The sequence below is a fragment of the Prionailurus viverrinus genome, chromosome F1 (genome assembly GCF_022837055.1).
Source record: "Prionailurus viverrinus isolate Anna chromosome F1, UM_Priviv_1.0, whole genome shotgun sequence".
Taxonomy (NCBI): Eukaryota; Metazoa; Chordata; class Mammalia; order Carnivora; family Felidae; genus Prionailurus; species Prionailurus viverrinus.
The window spans coordinates 33,238,664-33,257,450 of record NC_062577.1 but is presented as its reverse complement, the minus strand read 5'-3'; the positions used below and the strand labels follow the sequence as shown (position 1 = coordinate 33,257,450).

The window sequence follows — 18,787 nt, the reverse complement described above, 5'->3', positions numbered from 1 at the left end:
GAACCTGAAGGCCCAGGGAGGAGCACACCCCCCCCACTGCCAGGCTTTCTGAGGGGAGGGAGAAGAGGGAAGACCCCGTTTTTATGCAGATGAGGGTGATTTTGAAAAGACCTCCCTTGAGCTTTCGAATTCTCTCCCCTGGGGCTGGGGTATTGCAGGGAAAAATCTAGGTTTCAATGATCTGCTTGCACTTGCAAGGCCCACCAGATGGGCCCGGACTGCTGATCCCACCTGAAAGTAACCAAGTAGTCTGCTGTCATATTTATGATAAATAGGTCTGCCGAAACGTCCCGAGGGCCACCATGGAGGGGACGGGCCGGCTTCCCCCTAATTTATTGTGCAGTTGTTTTTCCCATGACTGTGATGGGAACAGAACGATACCTTGTAGTGCATATTGTACTGACCGGTTTTTCCTGAATAAACTCCGTCCTCTCTCAGTTAGTGGAAGTGTCTTCTCATTCGTCGAGGGCCAGTCAAGGAATCATAGTGGTGAAGATTAGAAGTGAAAGAAGCCTTATGGGGCGCCTGGGTGGCTCGGTGGGTTCAGTGATGGCTCAGGTCACAATCTCCCAGTTCGCGAGTTCGAGCCCCGCATCTGGCTCTGTGTTGCTTGAGATTCGCTGTCTCCCTCTCTCTCTGCCCCTCCCTTGCTAGCTCTCTCTCTCTCTCTCTCTCTCCCTGTCTCTCAAAATGAATAAATAAATACTTTTTAAAAAGTGAAAAGGCTCTTAAAGAATGCACATCGGTGGGGAAACTGAGGCTAGAGAAGGCTAAGAATCACTGAGTCCCAAAGTGAGTCAGTGAAGAGATGGGCTCCACACTGGGTCTCTGAAGCCTCCATCCAGCACCTGTCCTCCCTCCACCGATGATCAAGGAGATGGATGTGGGGCTCCAACTACCAGCAGGTTGGTATCTCTCCTCTTCTGAGCTCCATTCTCCTCTCTCTCTCTCTCTCTCTTCCCATTTCTTTCTGTCATTTCTTTCTTACTGCTCCCAGCCTAGATACCTCTTTTCTGACCCTCAATTCACCCTCCATGGGTATATATGTTGTGCTAGAGAGAAGGTGTTTCCAACAGAGGGATGACTGTCCCGGCGAAAAAGTATTTCAGCAAGTACAGCCCAGAGCAGGGGGTATCGGGCACCATCTTCTAGAAGGACATTCCTCACATGGCTAATGGCAGTAACAACCGTCACTGAGCACCTGCCATATGCCAGGTGCTGAAAGAAGCACTTTATATGCACTACCCTGGGTCAGCATCTATGGTGGAACTGGCCGGCTGAAGCATCCTTTCTTCCCGAGGAAGAGATCTCGCAGAACATGCTAGAGTGCACAGAGCAGGATCTCTGCAGTCGGACGGACCTGGTTTCAATCCTGTGTGACTCCGAACAAGCTACTTAAGGTCTCTAAGTCTCAGTGTCCTCTTCTGTAAAAGGGGGACCATGACAGCAATCTCCAAGTGTTGCTGAGAGCACCAAGTATGGTGAAGGGTCCCCAGGAGCCCCAGCAGGGCGGGGGCCACACAGCATGGTGTAAACAGTGCCAACCAGGAGCCATGATCTGGTGTCGAGGCTTCTGCCATGAACTGCCCAGGGCAGGTCACTAAATTTCTTTGGTCCTTACTTGTCTGGAAGGTGGACACAGATCCCTTTAACAATCTACCGCGTGTGATCATTCGAAAGCCAGAGCCATAGGATGGTCTAAAGAGCCCTACTGTCTGTATACCCTGCCTCCCCAGCTCCGTTTCCTCTGTGTCCCTAGTGCTGGTTGGGGTTCACTCCCACCCAGCCACACTGGCCTCCTCTGCGTTCTTCAGACACACTGGGCATGTTCTCATTTTAGGGCCTTTGCACTTTGTGGGCAGTGGATGCTTCTGTACCTGAGTGAGGGCACCCCTGTGGGTCTTGGGTGGGGTAAGGGGGCAGGTATCGAAGAAGGTTGAAAAGAGTCAATGCCATGAACTGTGAACATCAGTCTGAGGAAGTGAAGAAAACACTGTCATTTTGGGAAAGCCTCCTTCTTACATGTTTTTTTTTTTAAACTGGCAAGTGAGACAAGAGGAGAGGCTGTGTTTTCCTCTGGGTCTGCATCTCCAGGAGGCTGTCAGCCGAGCCCCCCAAGAAATGACTTGCAGTTTCTGTGCAGCCGGCCAGGCTCCAGCTGTCTTCCTGAATCTCTCTGCTATTCAGATACCCTCCTGCAGGCTCGCCCTTACTCCTCTTTCTTCAGTCACAGACTCACCCCAATGTGGGACCCCTCTCTTGATCGGTCCAGACCTCACCTCATTCATGCCCAGCTCAATCGCTGGTACATACAAATCACGTGCTATCTCCCAGACAACCGGGAATGAACGCGTGATCAGTGGCAGAGACAAACTCATTCCGGGAGGTAGGTTCAGGGGCCAGCATATTGCGTTTGGCCAAGGAGCTGGGGGAGGATAAATTTTTAAACAGCTGTTACGAGCTCTAGAGCATTCTAGAGAGAGCCTACACGTCCAGTTCTGTTTCTGAGAGCCAACCTCAGACCTCTGCCATGGAACCACCATCTGTAGGTTCGCGTGTCATAAAAGAAGCCTCCTCCAGGCAGGCACAAGGTTTGATCCAGTCACCGTGCCCGGAAAGGGTTCAGGATCTAGCTTTTGCCTGGAAGTACTTTTGCCCCAGCATGCTCTTAGTCTGGATACCTCTGTCTGGTCACTTTCCTAGGCACTAAGTAGATTCCGTGGCTCGGTTTCCTTATTTGGAAAATGAAAAGAATAATGATATCTACCTCAAGGGTTGCCTGAGGACGGAATGAGTTAACATTTTATGAAGTATTCAGTGCCTGGCATTCAGTGAGGACTATAAACAACAAAAGAGCCATTGGTCACGCTCTGTTGCTGTTCTATCTCTGCCCTGGCCTAGGCTCCACTTCCCAAGAACCATAGCTCCACCCTTGGGGCAGAAAGCAGTCTTCCTCTTGTTCCTTCTTCTCCACCACACCCTACTTCCATTTGTGTTCCCTGGGACCCAGGGTGGTTTTCCAGGTCTTGACAAGTCAGAGATCCCTTAGGGCCCATCTCCTCTCTCCAGACTGCTCTCTTCAGGGACAACTACGCCGTGAACAGCCGCACTCAGGACATAAACATTCCTTGAGTAAATTAATACATATATACGGAGCAAAGCCAATCTCAGATGTCTAGGCAGCTCCTTCTTGGAAGAAACCTATGGCTTTGCTTTTTGGCTTTAGGACACTCTTGGGTTTCCTTGACCTCTAAGGACACATCTGTTTGGTGTTCCTGTTTCTAGCCTAGAGTGAGGAGTCAGTTTTCCCCTTTGTCTGGCCTCCCTGGCTTTGGTCTTGATTTTGCCCAGATTGTTGTCTTATGGTCTTTAACTCCACATCCTGAAGCCAGAAGGTCAGTGTCTCTCGTCACTTTCCTGGACCGGCCAGCCCTTTGGGTATCTTACTAACCCGGGTGCCTGTTCATCTGCAAGCATCATGGTCTTGACTGTGCAGGCTGTGGGGTGCTGTCTGCTCTGACAGGGCCAGAAGTAGCACCTTCCCTCTCGGGCAGGGAGTTCTCAGTTTTGTTGGGCCAGCAGTCCTGTGAGCAGGGAGAAAGAACTCCAGAAGTACTGACTCAACCTCTTCTTCACTTCCTCAATGCCTCCAAATCCCCCACATCTAGCCCGAGAAGAGCATAGTGCAACTCTGGATGAGATGCTCCTGAGGCAGAGTGCAGACAATGCCCCTTGGCAGTGACCTCTGGAGGGACTGGGTTGAGGAAATGGGATTATACCCAGGGAGATAGACATGATGTCCAGTGGAACAGTTATTCGATATCAGAGAGCTTCATCTCTGTAGGGAACCAGAGCCTGAAAAAGCATTTTGAATCCAAATGTCAGGAGAATACATAGGTAAGCCAGTCTGATGTGTGCAACATTGACCTAGATGTCACCAAAGGAAACCAGACATCGGTTATTAGAAATGGAAGGTTTCAGAGTACACTTCCTCAGACTGATGTTCACAGTTCATGGCATTGACTCTTTTCAGCCTTCTTCAATACCTGCCCCCTTAACCCACCCAAGACCCACAGGGGTGCCCTCACTCAGGTACAGAAGCATCCACTGCTTCAGGAGCTTTGTCCTAGCTCCCCCATTGTAAGGAGCAAGGGTCCTTCTCCTGCCACAGCTTCTCCAGCCCCAGAGCTCATAAAATCAGTTCTTCAAAGCATTGCAAGAAAAAAAAAAGTCTTGCTCAAATCACACTGTCTCCAAGAAAACAACCCAGACAAGAAGCAATCTCTACCCCACAACCCTCAATGCCCATCGTGAGCACAGACTGAACTTTCTAAGAAACTCCTGACAACAAGCAGTCTCTCCCATCATCTCCAGAAATAGCCTTCTTCTTCTCTCATTTCACGTCACAATCTGGAAGGCGAGGTTGACATACCCATGCGCCTTTGTTCTTGCCATTAGAGCCGGGGATCTCAACCTTCGGTGTGCTTTGGACCCCTCTGGCCCACAGCAAAGCTTGTGGACCCTACTCAGGATAATGTTTCTAAATGCATAAAATAAAGTACATGGAATTATAAAAGAAATCAATTATATTAAAATACAGCTATCAAAATATCGAATGACAATTAGCAATATGTAATAAATGTGCTTCTTTATTAATGCATTAATTAATAAGATCTAGCAGCAGGCAGGCTTACAAACTACCAACATCCCTCTTATTTATTTGTTTGTTTATTTATTTATTTAGAGATAGAGAGCATGAGCACAGGAGGGGAAAGGGGGTGGGGGGAGACAGAATTCCAAGCAGGCTCCATGCTATCAGAGCAGACCCCAACACGGGGCTCAATTTCACCACTGTGAGATCATGACCTGAGCTGAAATCAAGGATTGGGTGCTCATCTGACTGAGCCACCCAGGCGCCCCTAAACTACGGACATTCCTAAGTAGTGATGAGTATAAATGTTATTTTGAGGTGTCTGAAACAACTCTAATGTGATACAAAAATACTTGTGATTTCTACCAGTGACAAAGTCACCTGTACTTCTAATACTATTGTGATTTATATTTGTTTCCCATGCTCATAATCAAAGAAAATGTTAAATGTTAATTAGAGGTTTGTGAAAAGAGGTGTTTTTTCCCCATCCACCTTCTCCCAGGTAGGATCTCCCACATTAGAGGCTCTGTTCCCCTACAATGCTCTGGAATCCCACAAGAGGTTCCAAGAGACCATGTCTTTTCACTGGGGTACCTTGGGGTCATCCAGCTCAGTGCTGGATTCCCCAATGTGGGGAATTAAAAGGCAATGAATGAAGTTCGTCTTTAGTCTCCTAGATGAGGAAACTTAATTCAAGGCCATGTCTGGATTTTTTCCCCCCAGATTCCACTCAAAGCGAGCCTTCTCCTAGGGACTCCCGCTTTGCAGGCAGAGGCTGGGAGGAATTAGCCAATACTGGGGACCCAGCTATGTCATAGGAAATCTCGAGAGCAAGGGTGGCAGCGAGTCAAGTGGGTTAACCAGAGCATGTTGGAAAAACGCAGGAAAAGGAAATGACGTCACCCACTTTGTAGGCTCTGAGGACAGGGAACTGAAAATGTACCATTCAGAGAGCCGTCAGCTGCCCCGCCCATCTCCATCCGGCAGGGGGGTAGCAGGGGAGGTACCAGGGGCTGCAGGCCCGCAAAGCTCCCACATTGCAGGCCCAGGAGTGAGAAGAGTCTCTACTTGCCCACTCAGGGAGCTAAGGTTCTTCCTTCAGCAGAACCTGAACACCCAGCGTTTCCGTGCAAGGTGATGCAACTTGGCAGGAAGCCCATGTGCTTGGGCTACATAGCAACAAGCTATGACGTTGTTGCAGACAGGAAAAACCCTGAGCTGTGAACGCAGGACTTGCCATGGGAAAAAAGGAGTGGCTGGGTTTTAGTCCTGGTTTCTAGAAAGTCGTTTCCTGCCCCAAAATGGCTTGGTTGGGAAGCTGAATTTATTTCCTAAGAAGGGATTCTTTTTTCTCTCCTCTGCCCAGCTTACCTTTACAGTCACACTGGCTCTGATTATATGCTGATTCCCGGTTTTGAAACCCTATCTCCCAATGTTGGCTTGATGTGCTCAGGAAATGTACCCCCCATTTCTCCACCACAGCCGTATCATCCCCCAACTACTTTGTTCCATCACTAACAGCGTGCCAGGCACTCTGCCGCCCTTGAAGCTCTCATGGTTGGTACAGTTACCACCGCGTCACTTTCCCCACCATAAGACATTTCACATTTCAAAAGGGCTCCTTATTGCTTTACTGCGGGGGGGGGGGGGGGGGGCAGGAGGGGGGGGGTAAAGAATTAGAGTATCAAAAGGCAGAATTGAAAAGACCTTAAGTCACTTAATTAATTTCCTCAGAATTTACAGATGAGGAAACTGAGGTCCAAAGAAGGGAAGCAGTTTCCCCAAGACCACACGGTGGGCTGAAGATAAAGCTAGAGCTAGAACACAGCTTTCTGGACTCCGGGTCCACGTTCATTTTCCTTGGCATGAGATCCCTGATGCTATTTCCAACTTGATCTCCCACCTGCCCCTCTACACGAATCCAGCTCTGGCCGGCCAATCTATTGCTGGTGTTCAAAGACGTGGTGAGCTTTGCTGTGCTAGTTCTCGCTGTCGCGAAAGCCCTTCCTCGGACACTATTCGTCCTCCCTGTCTTCTCGGCCTCAGGTGGATTTTCTAGTGTGCCTATCCAATCACATGGCTCCTTGCTGAAAGCCTGCATAACTCTCTGCTATTGGGTACAATCCAAATTCCTTAACATGACCAATATTACTTCTGACTTCAAACCGGCTTATCTTTTACCCTCATCTCCCCATCCTCCTATCTCTCTCTGATTTTAGGCCATTTGGTGATGACTGATTGCTTTGTATGTCTCCATTTTTAGGTTCAGCCAAGCCTAAGATCCTGTGGCTTTGGGATACAACATAAAGAAAAAAATATTTAAAAAAAATTTTTAATGCCTATTTATTTATTTTTGAGAGTGGGGGGGAGGGGACAGAGGCAGAAGGAGAGAGACTCCCAAGCAGGCTCTGTGCTGTCTGCGCAGAGCTCCAGGCAGGGCTCAATCTCATGAACCGTGAGATCATGACCTGAGCCAAAATCAAGAGTCTTGGCCAGTTAACTGACTGAGCCACCCAGGCACCCCCCAAAAAATGATTTTATAAAATTTTTTTAATGTTCATTTACTCTTGAGAGAGAGAGAGAGACAGAGTGTGGGCAGGGGGAGGGGCAGAGAGAGAGACAAGGAAACACAGAATCCGAAGCAGACTCCTGGCTCCTCGCCATCAGCACAGAGCCCTGATGAGGGGCTTGAATTCATAAACTGCAAGATCATGATCTGAGCCGAAGTCCAACGCTTAACCAACTGAGTCACCCAGGTGCCCATTGGAAAAATGATTTTAATCGTTATGTTCATTCAACAGTCAAGTATTAACTGAGCACCCACCAGGAAACGTTGAGTCTTGGAACCACAGAAATGAACGTGGAGTCTCAGGCTAGTGAGAGATCTAGATATGCAACCAAAAAACTGCAATGAACTGTGATAAGTACAAAAGAAGTATATGCAAAGTAAAGCGGAGGTCCACAGGTGAGGGACCAATTTTGCCCTGGGAAATGGGAATGGAGAGAGAGGTTAGGGTGAGGCAGGTACAGTTTTGTAGAGGAGGAGAGTTGAATTGGTGTCTGTACAGAGAGCGGAATAGGATCTAGCCAATGGATTTAAAGAGAAGAAAGTATTTCAATGTAGGAAAAGGAGAGATTCATTTATTAAAGTAGAATCGGGATTGCACATGAATAAGTTTAATTAATCATTACAGGTGACTTCAAACAAAGCTATTGGGTTCTTGCTGAAAGGAAAGGAATTGACTGGCATGGGAACAGCTTATGTTATCGGAAGGTTTCGACGTCAAGTATTTTTGTCAGACCGTGTTTCTCATTACTTTAATCACGGTTGTGGATGATCATGAGAAATAGTTTATTTAGCATCAATGATGAAAAAACAGGCATGAGTTCAAGAGACATTTAGATTAGATATTCGCACATATTTTCAGCATTTATCAAGCATTACAACGAAAAGTTAGTCTTCATTTTAAAGGAAATTCTGGAAAACATTAAAAAGAATGCTCTGACCCAAAAGGTAGAAAAGCAGAGAATCATAGTGACATTGAATGTCAGAATTGGAAAAGATCTTGTACGTTGCCTATTCTATTACTCTCATTTTACAGATATATGAAATGAAATCCAGAAAAATGAAAGAATATGGGAAATTCACCCTGTAAACCACGGACTCCCTGAACTCAAGTACAGGATCTCAGAGTCTTAGATATTAAGATAAGAGCTGAGAAGAAATATAGTATAATCTCTACTATCTTGATATTTTTCAAAGATTGTGTATAGTTAATCCCAGGTGCTTTGATTTAATCTTGCCAGGAGGTGTTGTCCTACCCGATGGATTAGTCCCTAAGAAAATCTTCCAATATCCTTAGGGAGAAAAGGCTAAGATTCATGAAGAAAAAGGGCGGCAATATTAGACTCTCTCATGTGCCAAAGATATTATCTGTGATTGGAAGTCTGAGAAGGAAAGGATTGGTGCGGCCCGGCATAATTCAAAACTAAAGAATTGGGATCCACTCTTTGATGATGAATGGAGGGAAAGAAGGGCAGCCATTGTTGAAGGGAAATGGTGGAAATAACAAAAGCAAAGGAGAAAGGGCAGGAGTGAGCCCATGGCGTCTGTGCTGGGGAGAAACATGGTTAAGGAGAACTGGATTTAAAATGGGGGTGGGTGCCTGGCTGGCTCAGTTGGTAACACATGAGACTCTTGATCTTGGGGGTGTGAGTTTGAGCACCATGAACAGCACGTTGGGCGTGGAGATTACTTAAAAATAAAATCTTACAAAATATGAAGTAAAAAAAAAATAACGAAGGAGCAAAAGCAGCTTTTGGACTTCTCTTCCAGTTATGTAATTCAGGGATCTTTCCTGTCCTGATTACCATTTTACCTTCCTTCTGGAAGGCAGCTGGGAAGAAAGAGGCACATCCTTTTTTTTTTTTTTTTAATTTTTAAAAAATATTTATTTGTTTGTTCATTTATTTATTTATTTATTTTGAGAGAGAGAGAGCGCAAGTAGGGGAGGGGCAGAGAGAAGGAGACAGAGGATCTGAAGCAGGCTCAGCACTTGAGCACAGTGCCCGATGTGGGCTCGAACCTGTGAACGGGGAGATCATGACCTGAGCTGAAATCAAGAGTCGGTTGCTTAATTGACTGAGACACCCAGGCGTCCCCAGGCATATCCTTTATCTAAAAACTATAACTATAACTAGATAAACTATAACTTTGTCTAAAACTATAACTAGCAGTCTCCTAGGAAGGAATCTTTAGGAGGAAAGTGTTGAGGTAATGCAGCCTGAGATTAATCTGTCTTAGAATGGGAGGAAGTGAGATGCCACCAGAGAAATTCCAAGGGAGTTCCAGCCCTCACCTGCAGGAGTTCACTTCCTTTCTGTGACCTGTATATAAAACTGGAAGCCTCTTGGCTTGAGACAGACTCCTAGGTGACCAGAAGCAGCAGCCTTTCCTGAGCTCAGGTAAGAGAATTCCCTTTCTCTACACTACTCACACAGTTCTGGAGGTCAGCCTGGTTCTTCCAATCATTTACCCAAGTGTGTTCAGGGCCACGTCTAAAGGAGCCCTTTCCAACAGTACAAAATATCCTGAGGATAGAGAATTATCATGTTTATCTTCACACACCAGTACCTAGCACAATATTTTAGATGGTGCTCAATAGGGGTGCCTGGGTGATTCAGTCAGTTGGGAGCCCGACTTCAGCTCGGATCATGATCTCATGGTTCGTGAGTTTGAGCCCCACGTCAGGCTCTGTGCTGACAGCTCAGAGCCTGGAGCCTGCTTCGGATTCTGTGTCCCCCTCTCTCTCTGCCCCTCCCCTCCTCACACTCTATCTCTCAAAAATGAATAAAGATTTAAAAAAATTTTAATTAAAATAATCATTTAAAAAGATGGTGCTCAAGAAATGCTAATCAAGTTGTTGAATTTAAAGTATATTTACTATATACCCTCCATGCTCAAGGCAGCTAACAGCATTCTCTATTTAAAATTAATTGATCACTCACTGTATTTTAGGTGTGTGAATTATGCATCATTGTCTTTAAATGTCAAAACAAGCTTCTGGGGTAAGTGTGATTGTTTCATTTGGGGGGGCTAAGAAAACAAAACTCAAAGAGGTGAGTTTACCTGTCCAGAGTCACATAGATGTAGGGTGACTACCTCATTCAGGTTTACCTGTGACTTTTCCAGTTTTAAAACTAAAATCCTTGTGTCCTGGGACACCCCCTTCTCCCCCTCCCCCCGCCACCCAGTCCTGAGCAAATAGGGACAACCTATTTTGATGGGAACTTGTAGCCAATATGTCTCAGCATGGCCCTGGCAGATTCACTCGTTATTTAAAATATGTGGTTCATCATGGATATGTTTTTCATTAATTTTGATATTGCATGAAAATATTATTTGTCTTGTTGATTGAGACTTTCAGTGCCCACTTACATTCGGTGCCTGAGATGAGTATTCCATTCTCCTTACACTAATCGCAGCTCATTATAATTTATCTTCAAACTCAGGAGACACTATAAAGTGCCCTCCTATGGAGCCGTCTATTCCAGGAAGAAATGAGCTCCCCTCCTGCCTTTCTTCTCTTTCTTTTGGGACCTGGGCAGAGCCAGAAAAGAGCCCGCTCTTGCCTCCTTCTCCGGTGTGCCTGACTATAGTCTTTCTGTAGAGGGCGCTGTGGAGCACAGACACCTCGGGAGAGAGAAATGCTAGGTGTAACTGGGCTGATTGCCCATCAGATCTTGCCTTTCCCTGGCAGTAAGATTGTTATGAAATCATTGGCTTTCTATTTGCCTTTGGGGCTGAAATAAATCTATTATCCCGAAATAACCAACCCGATCCCAGACAAATACCAAACGGCTAAGCTCTTCTGCCCTGGGGGTAGCCATAAAATCCAGACAATTTTCCCCCAAGTGTTTTCGGTGGCTCAGCAACAGCTTCTGTAAGGTTCTGTTTTCCCACAGTTCCCCTGTGGGCTTAAGGGGACCAGAAGAGTGAGCTACACTGGCATTCTGGAAGGGAAGACTGTATACGTCAATTGGGCAAAACAAGTTTTAACATTTTCCCCGAAATGTAATCCTCTGTCTACTCACTGCAAGTGCCTGCTGCTCCAGGCCTTACCTGCTGGGCAATGACGATGGGGCTGGGATGGGGACAGAATAAAGGAGTCAGGACCTGTAGCACCTACTCACAGACCCTGAACGAGCAGCCGAAGTCTCTCCTTTCGGGACAGCAGCTCAGCAGCTTTTCTTAGTAAGTTAGATGAATGGGCCAGACCGTCCAAACCCAGACAAAACTATTGAGTTTCACAAGGGGACACCTGGGGAAAGCATGTCCCTGGACTGAATTGGCTTCTTCAGACATGACATTGGGAAAATCAGTAAGTCATGCTCTTTCCTTTGAATTCCTAGCTCCCGTGGTCTTCAGATTCTGGCACAAGATGAAAGCGTCTAGTCTTCCCATCTGCCTTCTCTCTGCTGTGTTTTATCTCTTCTGGACACCTTCTGCTGGGCTGAAGACACTCCATTTGGGAAGTTGTGTGATCACCACAAACCTTCAGGCAATGCGAAACGGGTTTTCTGAGATACGGGACAGTGTGGTAAGCGAAGGAGGCAGCCCCTCCCTGCCCCGTGGCTGCCTCTCTCCTTCTCTACTTGTCCTTCTCTGTCCTCTGGGACACAAAAAGAGGCAGGCTGGGGACCCCATACCAGGAGGATGCATTCCCAAGAAAGAGTTGTAGTTCAAAATTGAAAAGTGTTTTGGCAAGAGACGTCCACTGGGCTGTGGCAAGGAAAAGTTGAGAGAGGTCTTGATGTCTAACACCCGGCAGCAGTCCCTGACCTGTCCTTTCCTGCCTTGCCTTCTTCCACTTAGCAAGCCAAAGATGAAATCATTGACATCAGAATCTTGAGGAAGACTGAGTCTTTGCAAGACACCAAGGTATGTGCTTGGTCCATAAAACTGTGGGAGGAAATATAAATTGGAGGCATCTCCACCACCCCGGATGCCGCCAACATACTAGTCTCCTTTGTAGCCTGCAGATCAGTGCTGCCTCCTCCGCCATGTACTGAGACTCTACCTGGACAGGGTTTTCAAAAACTATCAGACGCCTGACCACCATATCCTCCGGAAGACCAGCAGTCTTGCCAACTCTTTTCTTACCATCAAGAAGGACCTCCGGCTCTGCGTGAGTAAAGGTCTTGGGTGAAAGGACCCATCGCCGCACATAGTTCAATGACTTAGCAACCAAGCTCTTTCTTATCCCCATTTACTGGCTAGAAAAACTGAAACCAAACGTTCTCATAATCGGTATTGTACCATGTGACAGGTCATAAGAACTCAGTTTTACTGTCTTTGGGGTATAGGGCCTATGCAAAAAGTCTACATAACTGCAAAATGCTATTTCATGTTAATGATAATTATCTATTAGCCATGAATTACTCTTTCCACTGTCGGTGAAGGATCCTACAGTACATTAGTGTATCCTCAGCCTCTCAGCAGGCCGTGGGGCTGAATATCAAGACAAGGTCTGAATAGGACCTAGGTATCCAAGCTCCCTATGTGAGCCTACAAAGCTGGCCTCCTCTTCTGGCTGATGAGTAGTTTACTGATCCAAAATGATGAGGTCTGAAAAGGCTTTCCATAAGAATGGAGTAGGTACAGGAACATAGGTGAAAGAGTAGAAATCTCCTTACTTCGTGGCAGTGGTGAGGGCAGATAATCAGAATCTTTAATAAAATCCATCATTCTGTGGCATTCTTTTCAGCATGACCACATGACATGCCCTTGTGGGGAGGAAGCAGTGGAGAAATACAGCCAGATTCTGAGTCACTTCAAAGAGGTATATGCAATTTGGGCCTCGGTAGGGATGGGTGTGTTTTTAGAACTGAGATCACAACTGGGTGGGATAGATATTCATACCGGTAGAAATCCTGTGGCCCTCAACAATTGCCCTCTGAGGTCATGTGGACCATCCCTCTGCTTTAACCCAGGGGACACCCATCCAGGCTCTAGAAGGGTGTTGTCTCTGGAAGACGCTCTGGGATTCAAGAGGGGATGGCCTTAATTCCATCAAGTCACTCCAGAGACATCTGTGTCTTGCAGCTGTACAAACAAGAAGCAGTAGTTTTCCAACATTACACACTTATACGTACCCTCAAAAACAGTCACAATTTCACACACGCCCATGTCGTGCTGTTCCTCACCTTAGTGCCTTTGCACATCTGCCAGGAAGGCTTGAAGTCCACTCCTCACTGACTAATTCCTACTCATCCTTTAAGACTCACCCTAAGCATCACCTCCAGGAAGGTACTGACTATGTCTCTCAGAGATAGGTGCCTCTTCTGTCATCCTGTGGAGACTCCATCCTCCATCCGCCACACTACATTTTAGTTGTCTGCTTCTGTCTCCTTCACTTGACTGAATTCCCTGCGGGTAGGCATTGTGCCATTTATCTCTGAATCCTTAGCCAGCCCAGTGCTTAACACAATAAATATTTGCTCGGTTAAAGTTGCACAGTAGGCAACTCCTAACACACACACACACACACCCACACACACACCCACACACACACCCACACACATCTTTCTTTAAGAAAAAACCCAACAGTCTAATTACTTTGATCTCTGTGATTCAAGACGCTTGGGTTATACTCCAAACTCTGCCACCTTCTGGGCTTCAGTTTCCCTATGTCATGGACTCCAGGATTTTCCTTCCTCTTGTGAGATCTTGAGATTCCATCACGTCTTTCATGTTCTCCATCTTGAAGAGAATACTGGGCTTGCAATGCCCAGCAGACCTACCAGTGAAAGGAGAGCATTAACCCGTGAGTACATGTTGTCCCTTTATGAGATGCTCAGCACAGAAGTGTGTGTCTTTCAGCTTACGCCTCAGGCAGCAGTGGTGAAGGCTTTGGGAGAGCTGGACATTCTCCTGCAGTGGATGGAGGAGCTGGCCTAGGAGGAGGGTGACGACCCCGCTGGCAATAGTGCTGGCCAAGAGTCCCAGTCCTCGGTACCCGCGAAGGCGTGACCCCCAACCACCGTCTCGCTGCTGTACAACGTAGTGCTGGCCACTGTGGAGATTATTTATTTATTTATTATTTGCTTCCTTATTGTGGTTGTCCCCAGGAGTTCCCACTCTGAACGGAGACCATGGTTTTATAAGATTTTGATGAGATCTTTTCCACCGTGAGGTGTATTTATTACTTAACATATTTATTTATTTTTGCTATTTAACTTATTTATTTTTGTATGTGAAGACAAGACCTAAAAAATTCACAGGTTATATTTATCACCTGACTATGAGTTTTCGCACAGTAAACAAACCCCCTAAATTCTAGAGGGGTGGCTAAGGGTGTTATTCATTTTTATTAAATCAAGGACATGTGTATCTCACTCTGTGAGATATTTAAAAGTGAACTAATGGCTACTAAGTGTGGGCTGTAGAAGAATTTCTGATGTGAAATTGTAGACTTGTCTCACAATTACTGACCACCTCCACTCACCTCCCCAACCCCATACTTGCTATGGATCTTGTATGGCAAAAATGCACTTCTACAAATAAAGTTTTCTTTGCATGATAAATATCTTCTTGGAGTTTGCAAATGCTTCAGGAGCAAAAACAATGGCGCAGAGAGCTTGAATCTCATATCACCTAGGGACTTCTTGCTCCTCTGGGGAAGAAAGATGCCAGTAGGAACCTGGACCTTTTCCCTCCTACTGAGTGCATCCCCAATTCAATTCTTAATTCACTCACATCTCTGATGCCATGACTCTGCCCTCCACATGAAGGGACGATGACTGAGTGAAGGGCTTCAGTTATCCCTGCCCTCCCCTTGTTAGCTTTGAGCACTATCCTCTGTGAAACTGCTTTTCTTTCTCACTTTGGGTTTTGCGTCAGGAGACTTGATTGCAACACAAATTACCATGGGCAGGAGGTTCTATTATAAGGGTTAAGAACACACAGGTGCAAAGTTTAATTACTGAGCCTTGCCCAGAGAGGTTCGTGAACCTTCTCTTGAGGCTCTTCCACTTTGTATTCTGGCCAGCGCCCAGGGTCTAGCTCGTTTCTGGGTCGAGTCTTTGTCTTTATGACCAACTACTAAGTCAGCATTCTCTGTTCAGGTCCCTTTCATATCGCCCTTCCCTGGGCTCTTCTGGCATGGGCTTCTTGCCTCCTTCCTCCCCACCTTGCTTGGAACTGCACCCCCAGTGGCGGTTTAGTTTTCCCACTTTCATGAAGAGCAGACTAATGCTGATTCCCTGGTTCCCAAAGCCAGCTCCCCTCACGGCCTCGGGTTTCCACTCCCAATCCTCAGCTTGGGTCTTGATGAAGTTTAAATAACTTTATTGGTTTCTTTTCTCATACAAGTAACAACTACCCAACAGAGAAAATTTGGCAAATACAGAGAAACATAAAGAAGATTGTTTAAATCACCTAGAATCCGCTCTCAAACATTTAGGTGTATTTTTCCAAGATCTTTTTTCTTGGATCCAAATCATGACTCAACCCTCATTACCTGAGAGATTTGGACTGTAAAACTTAACCTTCTTGGAATTTAGTTTCTTCCTCTGGAAAACAGGATGATAGTGTCTACCTTTCAGAAGGATGGAAGACATGGGTTTTTTATGTTCCTTTGAAAACAAGACATCTTCTGCTTTCATATTCCACATAATTATCACCTATTTGCTATCAGATTTTTACTCCATCTCACCTGTCTTCTGTCATATTTTCTAGTTGCATGTGTCCTGGTTTTCTCTGACCAGTCTGACAAACAATTTAGCTTCAACTCTCCAGGAAGAGTCAAGTGCACTGAACTCAGTGTTAAAATTGTGATAACCACCTCCAAGAAACATTGGAAAGCAGTGAGGAGGTCATTTTATCTGCCAAGAGTGTGAGTCTTCCAGATGGGTGCGTTACAGGTTGACCCACAGCTAAGGATGAAATTTCTCTACTGTTTGTTTTCTGGGAGACATTTCTGACTCTTCTGGCAGTCTGGGCCATGGGAAGCCTGGGTCTTTGGGGACTGCAAAGTACCATGTTCGTACTGACTTGTTACCTCTTTATCTATTCCTTTTCTCAACAGGACCCTGGTCTCTTCTCTTCTTGACCTGTCATAGTACCAACAACAGCAAATTCAGCAGTGAAGCAGTCAAGTCAGGTTGTGAAAACCTCAAGAGAAAATTTCATAAAGGTAGGGCCATTGAGGGACAGACTCTAAAGAATGGTTTATAATGGTCACTTCCAACTCCAACAATTAAAATTATTATTATTATTTATTAAGTACTCCTCATGTGTCAGGCACTGTACTGGGAATTTCACATATATTACATTGCTTAATTCTTAAGACAACGCCATGAGTTAGATAGTATTATTACCAGTTTTCAAAGGACAGAGTGCTCAGAGATGGTAAGTAATTTGTATAAGGGGGCAGAACCAAGAGTTGAATGTGAGCACTCTGATCCCACAGCCGTACATGCTTCTCACTCTACTGTTTACTTTCCCAACAATGACATCTTGTGTTCAGAGGCACAGTAGGAAGGAAAACCGTGTTATGACTTCATAGAGATATGAGTAAAAATCTTGACTCTGACCATCACTATCTTGGGCAGGTGACATAACTCTCCTTGGTTTCTTATTCTGCAAAGTGTGGGTTACACACTTACCACACTGTTGGTGTGAACACTAAACGGGATTGTCATAGCTAACTTGAACAAACACTTATTATATATTAGGTGCTGTTATAACTGTGTTGTAAGTGCCCACTCATTTAATTTGTATAAGAGCATGATGAGATAGCTGTTGATTATTCCCATTTTACATATGATGAAGCTGAAGACCAGAAAGGTAAAGTATCTTGAGTTCACACAGCTAACAATGATGGAGGTAAAATACGAATACAGTAGGCAGACTGGAGAATCATGCATTTAACCACTTCACCTTGCTGGTTGGATGGAATGTCCAGCAAATAGAGCACACTTAGCAGAATCTCTGGCTGTAGAGTGGTTCTGCCTTGAGAGGAAAGTGATGAGCCTTCCTGCCAAGCTGTAGTGCTAACTTTAACTTCCTGGTGCTACTTCCTGCTCTTTATGACATCTGTGTTGAACTTCATTTTTCCATGATCTAAACCTTGTCTCTTCAACAAGCAGAATGTAAGTTCCTTTGGAGGTCACAAGACAAATGTGCTGAACCTCATGTTGACCTATCAGTTCTAGTTACTCTACCTCTCCGGGCCTCCGATTCCGATGAGAGACTGAATACACAGATGGAGAGTGGCTAGACAATACGCAAAAATAGAATTCCAATCCACAATCTGCAGCCCAGTAAACCGACCCATTTCTGATAGTACCCAGCCCAGGAAGCCAGTCTTCTATCTATAAGTTGGATTTATATGAAGCCAGACTACTATCTATCTATGGAAGCCAAACCATAACCCCTGTAACAATTGGCCCCGAATGGTCAGGAATGATTGGTAACTGACAGCATCCCTACTTTTTGTTCCCACTTTCAACGTAGCATGAGTCAGAAAAGCTAAATATGCACTCCTAAGTAATCACATAGGATTCCCAGCTTCTAGCTGCCCACCAACAGCTTCCCCATTCCAATCAAAGCATATCCAAAGCCTTCCTTATTTTCTACTTTAAAGCTTTCCCACTCATGCAGGCCTGTGAATCTGTGCCAAAACACAAGTAATGGTAGATGACTTCTTTGCTATAGCAAGCTCTGAATAAATAACCTTTCCCTGTTTTCATTTGGTCGGTCTTCATTTATTCCCACACTGCATTTGCAAAATGAAAAGAATTAAAACAGATGATTCTGAATTCTAGAAATCAGATGTACTACAACTGACTCAGGGGATCAGATGTAGCTTCAGCTGCCCTTCATTGCCAGAAAGAGTTTGCATGGTTCCTGTATCACTAGGTTTGGCTTCAGAATTTGGGGTTAGCACATCTGATTGGGCAGGCTGGAATGATGCCCCGGATGCATCTTCCTTCCCAGGAAGGCTGGGAAAATCTTTCCTCTGTTGGGGGGTGGGCTCCTTCTCAGAATGAGTGATATCTCCCAAACCTAGAAATGGGATCTAGGTGCAGGGTAAGTCAAAAGAATAAAAAAGTCCACTGTATCTCTTATTCCCATCATAGCTTGGAGTTGCCCAGATTCTTTATTTTCAAAGATCCCGGCCTTCTCCAACATAGTCCAGTGTAGCTTTGTCTGCCCATCCCTCTCCCAAAAGGATGTAGACAGAATGAACCGTCGCCCTGGTGGACTCAAGTTCCTGAAGGATAGAACTCTGTCTTTTCAGCTTTTTAGCCTACCTTATCTCAGCATAACATTACATCCTTGATAAGGATTGAATTCAAAAACAAAAGGCTGGACCGTGTATAAAGACAAAACTTGAAAAAGTACTAAATGAAATTGCTGTTTCTATGCATGTTGGCTCCCACCCTTTTTTTTTTTTTCCCCCAGGAGTTAAATGCTTTAGCTTTTGCTAGAACACACATAACCCACCCCACAGACTGGGCTTTGCCAATAGGAGGCAGCAGAACAAATGGTAAAAGGATGACTGAATACAGCCACTCCCCTACTTCACTGGAAGATTGGGAGGAGAGGAGGTGACACCCTCCAGTTCAACT

The 18,787-nt window shown here is 45.6% G+C and overlaps 1 protein-coding gene across 1 annotated transcript; it reads left to right on the top strand.

Annotated features, from left to right (window-relative positions):
• The first annotated feature begins 11,592 nt into the window (after nucleotides 1-11,592).
• Nucleotides 11,593-14,111, top strand: IL20 (interleukin 20). Its single transcript, XM_047839858.1, has 5 exons — nucleotides 11,593-11,751; nucleotides 12,027-12,092; nucleotides 12,187-12,339; nucleotides 12,919-12,993; nucleotides 14,034-14,111. The coding sequence occupies exons 1-5, from the start codon at nucleotides 11,593-11,595 to the stop codon at nucleotides 14,109-14,111; spliced, it is 531 nt and encodes a 176-aa protein (XP_047695814.1).
• The last annotated feature ends 4,676 nt before the right edge of the window (nucleotides 14,112-18,787 follow it).